This window comes from Typopeltis vanoorti, chromosome 18 (genome assembly GCF_054136105.1).
Source record: "Typopeltis vanoorti isolate ZY-2024b chromosome 18, IOZ_Tvanoo_1.0, whole genome shotgun sequence".
Classification (NCBI taxonomy): Eukaryota; Metazoa; Arthropoda; class Arachnida; order Uropygi; family Thelyphonidae; genus Typopeltis; species Typopeltis vanoorti.
Window position 1 is genome coordinate 91,252,342 of NC_143566.1, and position 14,926 is coordinate 91,267,267.

A 14,926-nucleotide genomic window follows, 5' to 3' on the forward strand; every position below is an offset into this window, starting at 1 on the left:
GTAATGTGTTCCATTCACTAAAATGGAACACATTACCAGAATGTGTTCCATTTTCCATCTCCATGCAAAAAAAAATCTACTTTTCACACCCCTCTTCAACACACTTTTACATAATTTCCAAAGATGATCTCTGGTTCTTCTTCTTCTCTCACCTTTTACTCTTTTTATAATCCCCTCTGGATTAATCTGATAAAATCCTCTCACTAACTTAAATGTCTCTATCATATCACCTCTTTTCCTTCTATCCACAAACTCTGCAATCCATAATTCTTCGACCTCTGTCCAATGTCTCCACATCACATTGAAAAACAGGTGTGGTCTGACCAGTGTCTTATACAGTTGCACAACCACTTCTTTATCCCTACATGTTAGAGTACTTCTTATCATAGCAGCACTACAATATGCAGCCATTGCAACACTAGCAATATGCCCTCTAAACTTCAGTCAACTGTCAACCATCACTCTCAAATCTCTAATCTCATCCACTTCCCATAGCTTTATATTTCTGCACTACAAAATGCAACACCTTGCACTTATTGATATTAAAACTTTGAATAGGCTCTTTGTCCAAGTAAAGAGCCTATTCAAATCTTCCTGAAAGGAATTAACATCAACAGTGCTACTTATAAGTCTTCCCAACTTTGCATCATCAGCAAATAACTGAAGATCCCCAGTCAGTCCACATGATATATTGTTTACAAACAAGTTAAACAGCAGGGGCCCAAGAACAGAACCTTGGGGCACGGCACTGATCACTCTCCTTTTTTTGAGACAGTGCTCCATCGTACACAACTTGCTGGTATCGTTCAGAGAGCCAATCTCTGATCCAACTAACCAATATAGTATCTACTCCCATCCTTTGCAGCTTGTAAACCAACTTATCATGCAGTAATCTATCAAATGCTTTGCAAAGTCCAAGAATATCACTGTATATGATTCTCCCGTATCTAACACACTTGTTACATTATCATAACATGGAAATAAATTACTAAAACAAGAACTACCCTTTACAAATCCATGCTGGCCATCATAAAGAGTGCTATGTCCATCAATCATCATCATCATCACGAATTATGAGCTCACTGCCCATTGATGCCTGTTTCACTATCTTCTTCCACCTTTCTTTGTCCAGTGCACAGTGTCACAGTTTTTGTACACCCATTCCACACCAGTCTTTTATATCGTCTATCCATTCTCTGTATGGTCTACCTCTTCTGTTTAAACCATCCAAAATACTAAACATTATTATTATTATTATTGTTCCGGGCAACTCCAAGGAGTCGACAGACTCATCGAGGGAGGCCCTAACATCATGTCAAGAACAACTATTCGACATTAACACAGTATCTATCATACCTTGCCTTGAACTCATTCACGGTCGTAGAAGGCACAACAGACTCTGGAAGCATATTCCACACATTCACCACTCTCCAAGTAAAAAACCTAGCTCTAACTCCCTTGTCAACCACGCTCTTGCCCAGCTTCCATGCATGGCCCTTAGTCCTCCCACCACCAGTACTATTCTCAAAAATATCTTCTGGATCAATCTTGTAGAAACCCTTCAGTAATTTGAAGGGTTTCTACAAGATTCCCACAAATCTTCAACCTATTCTCATAAGGTTCATTCCACAGAACATCTATCATCTTGGTCACTCGTCTCTGGATCCTCTCCACTTCCTCCCCATCACGAAGAAACCCTGATGCCCATAACTGGGCACAGTAGTCCAGATGGGGTCTTATCAAGGCTCGATAGAGAGGAACAACAACTTGTTTGTCTCTGCATGTTAAAGTATTTTTCAGAAGCCAAGTGATTTGATGAGCTGATTTAGTCACTTTTGCGATGTGCCCCCTAAACTTCAATTCCCTATCCACCAACACTCCCAAATCCCTGGCCTCATCAATCTCCCGGAGTACGGTTCCACCAATGCGATATACTGCTGCTATTCTTTTCACCCCAAAGTGCATAACCTTACACTTTGCCACATTAAACTGACATCCATTTTTCCTAGCCCAGTCCTCCCAACTATCCAAATCATCTTGTGTAGAGGCTTAAGTGCTGTGAGGACATTATGTTGGAGGTTTAATGGACTTTTTTACAGCACTCACAAAGAATTAAAATAGAATTTAATACTTCCTATATTTCGTCCTAGTCACTAGGACATCTACGGGGATTACAAATACAATTAATGTAACATGCACACAAAACTTACAATACTAAGCCCAACCACGTGGGTGACAATAAAGTCCTATCTAGGTGGAGCGCCCTCTAAGGGCAGTTGTAGGTGGCCTGGAATGTAAGGTGGGACCTCTGGCGATGACTGTTTCCCAAATCTTCGGAAGCTTAATGCAACCGTATTTGTTAAGATTTGGTTGGTTTTTGAGAGCTGCTGCTGCTTCTAAGAAAAGTCTCTCTTTCTTGAATTTGCTGTGGTGGAGCATGGTGGTTTTTTTCCCATGATACTCTGTGGGTGGTGTCCAAAACATGGTCAGCCAAGCCTGAATGGCCATAGTTGTGTTTAACGATGTACGACTTGTGTTCCTCTAGGCGGATGGATGCTGATCTGCCTGTCTGTCCAAAGTACGCAAGCTTACAGGAACAGGGTACTTTGTAAAGTACCCTGTTCAAAAGTACCCTGTTTACAAAGTACCCTGTTCCTGTAAGCTTGCGTACTTTGGACAGCCAAGCCTGAATGGCCATAGTTGTGTTTAACGATGTACGACTTGTGTTCCTCTAGGCGGATGGATGCTGATCTGCCTGTCTGTCCAAAGTACGCAAGCTTACAGGAACAGGGTACTTTGTAAAGTACCCTGTTTACAAAGTACCCTGTTCCTGTAAGCTTGCGTACTTTGGACAGACAGGCAGATCAGCATCCATCCGCCTAGAGGAACACAAGTCGTACATCGTTAAACACAACTATGGCCATTCAGGCTTGGCTGACCATGTTTTGGACACCACCCACAGAGTATCATGGAAAAAAACCACCATGCTCCACCACAGCAAATTCAAGAAAGAGAGACTTTTCTTAGAAGCAGCAGCAGCTCTCAAAAACCAACCAAATCTTAACAAATACGGTTGCATTAAGCTTCCGAAGATTTGGGAAACAGTCATCGCCAGAGGTCCCACCTTACATTCCAGGCCACCTACAACTGCCCTTAGAGGGCGCTCCACCTAGATAGGACTTTATTGTCACCCACGTGGTTGGGCTTAGTATTGTAAGTTTTGTGTGCATGTTACATTAATTGTCTTTGTAATCCCCGTAGATGTCCTAGTGACTAGGACGAAATATAGGAAGTATTAAATTCTATTTTAATTCTTTGTGAGTGCTGTAAAAAAGTCCATTAAACCTCCAACATAATATCCAAATCATCCTGTAACATTTTGACATCCTGTGCACTCACAATTGCTCTACCCAACTTTGCATCATTAGCAAACAAGTGAACACTTGTTTGCTGATGATGAAAAGAGAAAGGTGAAAGAAATCTTTCACCTTTCTCTCAAATCCTTTCCTATATCATTGGTGAACAAATTGAAAAGCAGTGGTCCAAGAACAGAGCCCTGCGGCACACCACTAGTCACAAGCCGTCTTTTAGACTTCACTCCTGCATAAACCACTCTCTGGTATCTCTCCTTCAACCACCCTCCTATCCATCTCACCAACCCTATATCTATCCCCATCTGCTCCAGTTTACTGATTAGGGTTCCATGTGGTATCCTGTCAAAGGCCTTGGCAAGATCCAGTAGTATCACTGTAAACCCATTACCCCTATCCAGTTCAGCCGTCACTGTGTTATAAAACGTGAGCAAGTTACTGAGGCATGATCTACCCTTCACAAAACCATGTTGTCCCACATACAATATCCCATTTTCATCTATCCAATCCTGTATTCTTTTCTTGACTAATTTCTCTAAGGCCTTGACAATCATTCCTGATATGCTAATCGGTCGGTAATTTACAACAGCAGTCTTGGAACCACCTTTATGCAGTGGACTATTTTCCCCTCTTTCCACACCCTTGGGACTAACCCAGACCCGAGACTCGAATTAAACAAAATGGTCAATGGTACTGACAATTCTTTAGCTGCTTCTCGTACGACATGAGCTGGTATACCATCCAATCCCTCGGATGTATTGACATTGAGGTTATGCAATAGACTACTCACCTCCACTTCATTCACCACAACTCCCGTATAATCTACTGGTACATTCGTTTCTGCAATGTCACCACCTGGATGGTATATACTTGCAAAGTGCTCACTCAGTAACTCAATTATATCAACTGATTCAGTTACCTCCCTACCATCGTCATTCTTTAAAAATCATTCTGCCATGTACATTTTTCCTTTTACTTGCTACATATCTAAAAACTGTTTAGGATTCTCTTTAGCCTGCATGGCCAATGTTCTTTCGTAATCCTTTTTTGCTTTTCTTACCACACTCGTTACCCTTCTGGCTTGCGCTTTATACAGTTCATGTGCCTGCCGGTCACCTTTCTCCTTAAATTCCCTCCATAGTTGTTTCTTTTTTTGCAGCTCAAAGCTTAATGGTGTTATTCATCCATTTAACCCCTACTTGATTTATTATTTGGACTCTAAGTATACAGTCAGCCATTGCTTCATGCAAACACTTCTTAACTGCCTCCCATGGACTATCAACTTCTAGTCCTTGCAGTTGTACATGCCATGGCACTGAACCAATCAAACTCCTAAGCTTGTCATACTTTCCAGCCCGATAATTCCACATGTACACTGTCTTAATTGAAAATTCCACACCTTTAGCCACCTCCCAAGTCATGACCCTATGATCACTCTCACCAATTGGTGGCAATGTGGGTCATATTTGTTACAGCCAAATCCTCAGATGTAATTACTAGGTCAAGCACTCTCTGACCCCTAGTATTTTCCATTACATGTTGTCGCAGATAGTTATCCCTTAATAACCGCATAAAATCCAATTCCTTCCTCCTGTGTGTCCTCTCCTCACTCCAATCAATGCGACCATAGTTGAAATCTCCCATAATAATTACCCTCCTTCCACTCATTTCTTCTATTTGCTTGTGCATACTGTCACCACCATCTTTTCCATCACCTGGTCTATAGCAGCACTCAATTGTATATTTAGTTCTGCTAGCCACAATCTCACACCAAATGGCCTCAAATGTGCTCTTTTCTCTATCCTGCAATTCAACTTCTATTCTCCTTGGCTGTAGTTCATCAGCTACCATCAACAATACTCCTCCCCCATTTTATTCTCCCGGTCATTCCTGAACACACTATACCAAAGTTATTGCCCCATCAGTCTGATTTCCAATTTGGGCAAAATCGCTGAAAAAGTTATCCTCTCCAAAATTTAAGTTTCTGTAAACCAGTTAAATATCCTACCTTTAGAGCAGTTTGGTTTTCGCAAACTCCACAGCACTACTCAACAGATCTATAGACTAGTTGAATACATTACCACCAGCTTCAACTGGCATCAATACACTGGAGCAGTCTTTCTTGACTTAGAAAAGGCCTTCGACAAATTATGGCACTTTGGACGCCTATACAAGCTGATTTTAGCCGCCATTCATTGGATCTGATCCACCTCATTAAGTCTTTTCTTTCTGGAAGACGCATGCAAGTTAAACTAAATGGGGTGGTATCTACCCAGCAGCGGATCTTGGCTAGAGTGCCTCAAGGATCCCTCCTGGCGCCAATACTTTTCTCGATTTACATGACGGATATCCCATATAACCCGATGTCATCTATCATTGCTCTCTATGCCGACAATTCAGCAATACTGGTCAGATCTCTTAAACCCCATCTTGTTACAAAGAAACTACAAGATAACCTGCTGAAACTGGAACACTGGTTCTCCATTTGGAGACTGCAAGTAAATCCTCAAAAAAGCAGTGCTCTTCCGTTCACAAAAAATTCAACATCTCCCAAAGAAGACATCTTTCTATTTAACATCAGGATTCCCTGGAAAACAGAAGCCAAATATCTCGGCGTACTGCTAGACAGAAAACTTATCTTCAGCCCACATACAAAATCCTTATGTGCAAAGGCATCAAAAGTCATAGCACAGCTTTACACTCTTATCAATAGGAACAACAAACTAGATATTAAAATCAAATTGCTCCTCTACCAGTTGATGATTCGTACCATTATCACTTATGAGTTGCCCCAGTCCTGAAAATAGTTCAGGTGTAAACCTATTTGCTTACACTTGGATAAAGGATTAAACCAAGTATATAATTTCTTGGTATCTTTAATTTATAGTATAACCAAGTCGAAAAACTTCCAATTTCATAATGTGTTTCTCCTTAATTTTTAGAAATGTTTTATTGGCCAATTTATCCGATACATTTGAGAGAAAAGTCCAAAGTTCAGGATTAAGAATAGATGACAATTCTACTTGGAGAGAGTGGCGGCATTGATAACAGATAGAGTAGCATGTGTAGCACCAATCTGTTCTCACAGTTATGCAAAGCTGGCATGCCTGTAGATATGAAGAGCTTTAGAAGAGTGAAATTTACTTTTCAGCTTAATAAAACTAGGACTAATTTCACTATCCCTTTTTAAGAAGATTAGCTAGTTGGTTTTCCTTGATAAACAGAGATTACACTTACCATATTGCTTAACTAGAGTAAGCATAGTGCACAAAGTAAAAAAACCCTCAAACTGTTTAGTTCTACCCCCCCCATATGCAAATTTCCAAAAATTCATAAACCCAGTAACCTTCTCCATCCCATAGTAGATACTACTGCCCTCTTCCTCTTTTTTAAGTTAGACAAGCAGTTAGCTAAATCCTTAACCCCACTTACAGGTCATTCTTCTTCCTATATTAAAAATGCCACTTATTTCAAATCTTTAATTTAATTTTAGACAATAACAATAGCATGATTAGCTTTGATGTCACTTCCCTTTTAACCAACATCCCTCTTTCTCAAACTTTAAATTTAATAAAAAAAAAATTTCTCATGAACATAATTGATATTTTTAATTTTACCATTAATTCCAGCTTCTTCATTTGGAAGTACTATTTATAAACAGATTTAGAGTACAGTAATGGGCTCTCACTCTCTAGCTAATAATTATATGGAGCATTTCCAAGTGTAAGCAAATATTTTTGTTTTCTTACACTTGGAAAAAAAGAAAATAATAATAGCCTTCCTTTTCTAGATATTCTAATTACACATCTTCCCAATGGCACTCTTTCTTTTTCAGTTTACAGAAAACCCACCCACAGGTAGACACATATACAAACTTTTTCTCCCTCCTCCTCAACAATATGGTGTTATAAAAACCCTTGTTAATAGAGCCTCCAATCTCTGTTCTACAGAGGCTGACCTTGATGAACTTCCTTTATTCGTCAGGCTCTCCTGTCCAAAGACTACAATATCAAAAAGGTCAACAAATTAATTGTTCCTCCCATCTTCTTTCATCCTTCTCAACATGTTGACTATAATAATGCTATCATTGTTTCTTATATCAATTGCACCTCAGAGAAAATAGCCAGAACACTAAAAAAAGTGCAATCTCTGCATAATTTTCAAACCTTATCTAAAGCTAGCTACACTCATCCGATGTCCCAAGGATTCTCTACTTTCTCTAACGTTCCAGGTATTTACAAAGTTCCCTGTTCCTGCATCTTAACTTATTATGGTCAAATTGGGAGCTCTGCTAACATCTACCTAGAAGAACATTTAAAAAAAAAAATACATCTGTAGCCATAAGTATGGTCAGTCAGTGCTTGCTGATCATGCCTTGGATAATTTGCACATAATCAAATGGAAAAGACTGCTATGCTTCACCACAAAAAATACAAAGCTGAAAGAGTTTTTTTCAGAATCAGCAGCAGAATTAAAAAAATGACCTAATCTTAATGAATATGGTTGTATTAAACATCCAAAATTTAGGAAACTAATTCTTAGGCCTCCCACCCAACACAGCCAAGGCTCACTAGCAGCATAGAGTTCACCCCTCATAAGACTTGGGCTCTAAGTCTAATCTTTTCCATTTAGTGTTTGTTCAAATTTGTGTTATGTTTTTGCAATTCTAATATTGTTTCCTTGATGATATATCAATGACTGAGATGAAATATAGGAGTGATTAAATGTATTGTGCAATTATTTATATGTGCTGTATTAAACCTCATAATGAGTTCAAACCAGCACATAAGTCTAAATAGTTGATAGTGTATGAGTCTACAGTTCATCTGTATAAATGTCCCTCACAAATAATCACTACAAAACATTAGTGTCATATAGACCAGGGCACAGAGTAAAAATAATGATGTACTAGTCCTGCTCTTCAGAGACACCCAAATTGCAGCTACATTACCACAATACACACTCAGTGTCCAAGTTACACACTTCATAATTCTTTTCAACACAAGGGTGTGATATATGCCTTTGTGAGATCTAATTCTGCTTACCAGTATGCTTAATTTAGAATCTCCTACTTTTGATCTTGTATCACTCAAGGTTTTTCCTTGCCCCCTTCAGTTACATCCATCAGTGTTATTTATTGATCTCTACTCCAAATACCACACAGACCTCTTTAACTATCTACAGTATTTCTGAAGTTCAATCTTCTGCTGTTCAGCTACCCAAATTCCTGATAACCCTCTTCATGCTGCCAATACCGATGATTAAGTGGGATGACCTATGGAACTTGTACTCTTTCTTTTCATGGTCTGGCAATTGTGTCTGCTCTTCTCATCCAAACACCTGCTCTGAATGAATCACAGAAAAATGAGCTAACAATTCTACAGTCATACTCAGCCTATACTGAAGCATGCAGTAAATGCAAAACAAATCGAAATCTGATTTAATACAAGTCAACAGCAGAAAACTCACATCATGCTGAAATGGAAGCTGTACCTTCTGGTCACTTGCAAAAGCCATTCGATGTAACTTTTAATCACCAGATGGCACCACTCGCACAGCACCTTAAGATAAAGTGATCTTCTTGCATCACTTTTTTTTTTCTGAAACATAGATACATAATGACCAAGGTAAATCACCCCGACCATACCAGAAACTGAATACCATATGCCTCTTGAGGTTTTTTGCAAACAGACATCAGAAGGATATTAATCAACTTGGACACTAAAAAGTCATCAGGTCCTAATGGCATCTCTCCAACTGTACTCAAATGTTATGCTCCAGAGCTAACACCTGTCTTGTACTGTCTCTGTAATCTTTGATTAGCTGGAAATTATCCTAATTTGTAGAAGCAGGGATATATCCAGCCTATTCCAAAAAGAGAGAGAGATAAAAATCTACCATCAAACTAGAAACCAACTTACCAACCAATTGCCATCACTTCAATCCCTTTATGATAGTGGAGAAAGTCATTAACAATCAACTTTTCCACTACCTAAAGGTCCACCAGTTAATTACTTATAATCAGTATGCATTCCATCAATCAAGATTCATGGCTGACCTTTTAGCCTTCATCATCCTCCACTGAATATGTGCCATGGAAAGGTTTGGAAAAAGCATGTACTGTTGCTCTAGACACCAGAGCTTTTGATCAAGTCTTGCATCAAGGACTTCTAAGCAAATTACTAAGCTTTGATCTATCTACTGTCTTCTGTAATTGAATGGCCAGCTTTCTCTCTGCTCATTCACTGCATATCATGGTGGAGGGCCTCCTCTTTTTGAGCTTCATCACCAATGCACAGGGACATGTTCTATCACATACCATCTTTCTCTTATACATCAATGACTTACTCTCAATCACCACTAATCGTATCCATAGTTTTGCTGATGATAGTATTACTCTATTCATCCTACTCATTCAATAAACCATGCAGTGATCAGATACCTAAGCTTCAAGATTATCTGCAACCAGTGTGTATATAGTATGTAGGCTATCCTTCAGCGGGATGAGGACAACCTGGCCACTTTCAATGACATCAAATGCAGTGTTGCATTTTCTCTCACAAAAGGGATCTTACCTCACATACCCTTACCCTCAGTAATAAAGAAATCTCCACACAGGATAACTAACCACTAACCACTACTACACAAATCCCAAAGCCACTCATTCTTAGAATGCTGTTCATGTCTAGGGGGGTACACCCAGTGGTGTTTAGGGGAGGGCAGAGGCAGACTGCCCTGGGCAGCACTTTCTTGGGTATGGCACTTTTTAATTGAGACACAATTTTACCCTTCGACGATTCTTTTATTTATGTTAACTTAGTAATTTTTATCATTTAATTAATAATTAGTTTTTAACAACTATACTCACAACTAAAATAAACATAAACATATTGTTTTAATTTATTTCCCTATACATCATAGTATTTGTAGTTTTTTCAGGGACAGAAAACTCAAGGACCGCCTCGGGTGGCAAAAGTTCTTGTTACACCACTGGGTACCTAAAACCTCCCTAAAAATTCTCACTGCTATACAGAGGAGAGCAATTCAGCTCATAGATGATCTTTCTCACAGGTGGAAACCTCTACTTCATGGACAATGTTTCAGCTCTGTGTCTGTTCTACAGGCACTTCCATGGTCACTGCTCCACTGAACTGAAATGGCAACCATCATTCCTTACTTTTTCTTGAGACTGTTAAAATAAGAGCATCAGCAAAGCAGCTGCCTAACATTCCTTTTCAATACAACCACAAACACACTGAACCTGCTCTTCCTCATGAAGTGTTCTCAAACAACTACAACCTCAAAATCTTCAAGAAAAATATTCACTAAACTTTCCCAACCCACACCTGTACTCTACACATGGCACTAGTATGTTTATAGTTTTTTCTGACTTTTGTATATAGTATCAATATTAAAAAAAGAAAGTGCACAATGATTTTGAAACTCTCGAGACGTAATTCACTGATATAATCATAATGATTGATACAATCATTCAGTGAGGTCTAGTGGAAGTAAAGTAAACCCATTAAGAAGTAGGTGTTAGGAGACCTGAGAACACAAATTAAAAATATTTCTCTCTCTCCCCCCCCCCCCCCCCATGATTCCCAAGAAATGTAACAAGAATCCATGCTAAATTTTGTAGTTATTCACTATGACAGCATAACCACTTACTGCATTAGTTTTATAACAAGGGTATTACTGATGAGAATTTGCTGAAAAAACAAAAAATCTGGTATGCTTAGATCTAACTAAATAGAGAATTTCAAAGATGTGATAAAAGATTAACTCAAAATTTAGCTTCATCCTATTTTTAAAGATTTGGATATTCATTAGGAAAAAAAATACAAGATGAATACTTAAATTAAAGTTGCGAAGAAATTATATATGAATACTAAACAAAATGCATCTTAAAAAAAGTACTGGTATTAGAATAATATTCCAGTATTAAATAATTTTTGTTCACATGTAATACTCACCATTTCCACAACCTCAACTTCAGCCTCTATCCTCAAATGATAAAGAAAGGTTGCAAGGTCTTTTTTCATTTGTATGCTGTTATCTTCAAGTTCTGTTTTGAAAAGTTAAGGACTGCTACCAGGTTATATGATAATTTTCAATAGGATTAACCCCACAGCTTGGATAAAACGATTGGTTATTTATACCTAAACAGAACAGGATAAATAAAGTGGGGAGAGTGAAATGGACGGATTCTGAAATTATTATGGAAGAGCTGCAGAAGAAGAGGATGTCAGGGATGAGGGACAAAGAAGATATGCTCAGCTGCATGAAGAGTATGAGGCACAGGCTAGGATTCCGATTTGGTTTGATTTTTATTTGTAAATCAGAATTCAATTAGCATCAGTCATAAAACAAGACCTCAAAGATTAAATTATAGCAATAAATAAATATACGTATAAAACAAAAATTTTGTATATAAAATTTTTTAAGTTGTATAAAATATAAATTTAGTACAAAAATTTGAATTCCCTCTCTCCACACACACACACATGGTTATCCATTTGAAAGTTTTTGGTAGAAATTTAAAAAATATCAGGTATATTAGATGAGTTAGATTAAATGAAATTTTCCTGAGTTTAAAAGGATTAGGCAGGTTACTAAAACTGATAAATTATTGACAACAGAATAAAACCAGAATGATGGCGAGTGCACGCTCACACATACCATTACCCTTCACAACAGGAAGGAGCATGTTAGATGATTATGATTTATGCAGAGAGCTGTGTAGAAATAGTTTCCTCACTATGGTCTCGTGCAGACTGTACTGCTACAGTTTAATTTCCAGTCTATTCTGGTACAGATCGAGGCTGAAGGAGTCTCTTTTCCATGCTGTCGGACATTCGGATATGCATTTGTCTTATGAACTGCTTTTAATCAGTAAAATGGATATGCCAAATAATGATCTTGTAAGACAGGGTTTCCCAAATTGTGTTCTGCAGAAGGTGAATAAGTGTTCCGCGAAAAGTTCTCCTAGAATTTGTCATTTTAGTTTTCTTAGCATTTTTCATGAATATAAATATTTTATAGTGGAAATATTCTGAGGAGAATAATATTCGTGAATATGTCGAAAAGCTCAGACCCAGAATGCCTAATAACATCTGTGTAGCAAATGTTACCGTGCCGTGTATTTTTAAACGTGGAAGTATTCATCAAATATTGTTAATTTTCACACATTGAAACCTTTCAGCATTTGGGAAAGGGAATACCGCTGTTTATGACCAGTCATAAAAATTGCCTGCAAGCAGATTATAATGGGCGGCGTATCCTCTGTTCTCAAAACTGAAGAAAATGACATCTGGGTAGCAAATGCCAGTGACCAAGCAGCATATTTTTAAACATGGAAATATTCGTGAATTATTGTTAATTTTCACACATCGAAATCTTTCAACAATCGGGAAAGAGAATACCGCTACTTATGACTAATCATAAAAATTGCCAGCAAGCCGATTGAAACAATGGGCGGCGTATCCTCTGTTCTCAAAACTGAAAGAAATAACATCCGTGTTGCAAATGTTAGTGACCAATCAGCAAGGAAGTATAAAGAAAATTTTTCCACTAAAACTGAAGATCAAGGTAATCTGTATCTGGTTCTGAAATCTAGTAATACTGAATACTTTCTTCGCAAGTTCATATTGTAGGGTGAAAGTTTCAAAACCGTAGTGCCATGATTTTTTAAAAGTAATGGGCCTGCAGATTTAAATTTTAATATGAATAAGAGACAAGGGACTTTGTTTAATTTTGGTATTAAGAAATCTCTTATTGAAGGTGTTTGTGATGCAACAGATAGTGAGTCATCCACCACCAGCCTACAAAGCCATCTCCAGGATGCACAAAAGGAGGGGCAAACTACCAGCACACAGGAGAAAAAGTCCGCATTCACTCGTAAGTATTTATAGTAATAATATTATAAATTTTTGGTGATCAGAATGGGATATGTCAATGAAAATCAGCACAAATTAATTTAATGATGTTTATGTTAATTAATAATTAATGAACAATTATTAATTAATAATAAAAATCAGATAAATTAACAATTAATTATTAATTAATACATTACAAAATAACCAAGGTGTTCCGTGAAAATTACAGAATTTGTGAAGTGTTTCATTGTAGGAGAAGTTTGGGAAACGCTATTGTAAGGGATGAGCTGACAACTGCCAAATCTGTAGTCACATTGTGCTTGATCCACTGTGGCTCTGGATTCAACAAAAATGAACATCCAGTTGAAGCCTCCTTATTTGATGTGAAAGATGTTAGATTCAGCAGAGGACTGGATATCGATGGTATACCAGACTTTTTAATAATGCCTGTAGTAAATTTAACGAATCCATGTAAATGATCTACCTTTTGTAGCATTTAAATTTCATATTTTGCCAATTTTATGGCATGCAGCTCAGCGATATAGCTATTGCATTCCAATGGGATTTGATTTCATACTAGACTATCCAGGAAGACTGCAGCAGCAGCAGATACAACTAAAACATTTGATTTTGCACCATCTGTATAGACATATAGAAAATAATTTGAAAACCTACCTGTATCAACAAGGGATGGAATTGAATGTTTTCCTTGACTGCACATATGATGGAACATAGGCATGCCAAGATGAAAAGCTGCTTTGTAATGCATGTGCAATCTTTTCAACTGTGACATCTGGCTCAAAGAGATTCTTTGAGATGAAGAGCCAAAGGATGGATGTATAGCAGTCTGACATTTCTTCTAGAAGTACTCCCAACACAGACAAAAAGGTCCATACAGTACGTATTTTAATTTCACTGCATTTTACAGAAACAGTTGCTGATGTGAAATGACAACAATGGTTGTCATTTCACATCAGAAAGGACCACAGAAAAGTTATGTTCTAAATGTACCAATTGTAACTACTTGATAGTATGCAGGATTAAACTATCAGAGATTACTGTTTCGAGTGGAGGCACATACATGATCAAGTTTAAAAAGATAAGTGCTCAGAATAGATAGAACAAAGAATATTAGTCGGCACTCTAAGAGGTCAAAGACAGGGTGTGAAGGATGCTGCTCTTTTGCACTTGTCTCTCAGCTGACATGTGTGGAAGGAATGTTAGTTCTAAGAACTTGGCCTCTATTCCAACTGAGATTATCATTTGTCCTAGTGTTAATTCTAGATCAGGATAAAGAATATGTGGCAAAGGTGCATCACACAAACTGATTGATTGTGGTAAAAACTTAAACTTATTTGCAAGCATCCAGAAAGAAAGATGGTTAATGGCTTGCAGCACCTGTCTTCTATGACTTTCACATTACAAGGAAGACAAAAGATGGTAATGTTATTGACACAAGATATTTCTTATAGTCAGAGGAACTTGTTCCACTATTGACTCTAACAGCAGAGAGCGAGACACTTAACATAGAACCCTGCTCCTCTTAGAGAGAAGACTGGGAGATGGTAGATCTACTCTGGCTTGAAAGAATTAATTAGATAAAAAAAATTGAATAAAAAGAGAGATCTCCTAAGAGAAAATTGTGTAGGTTTTTTTCAGTATATATATATAGATAGA

The 14,926-nt window shown here is 37.8% G+C and overlaps 1 protein-coding gene across 1 annotated transcript in view; it reads right to left on the minus strand.

Annotated features, from left to right (window-relative positions):
• The window catches only part of kcc (solute carrier family 12 member kcc), an 831,023-nt gene that overhangs the window by 75,866 nt on the left and 740,231 nt on the right, over positions 1-14,926 (minus strand). The window contains exon 22 of the mRNA XM_090408412.1: positions 11,348-11,439. Within this exon, the coding sequence (XP_090264538.1) occupies positions 11,348-11,439 (92 nt within the window). The remainder of the gene's footprint in view (positions 1-11,347; positions 11,440-14,926) is intronic.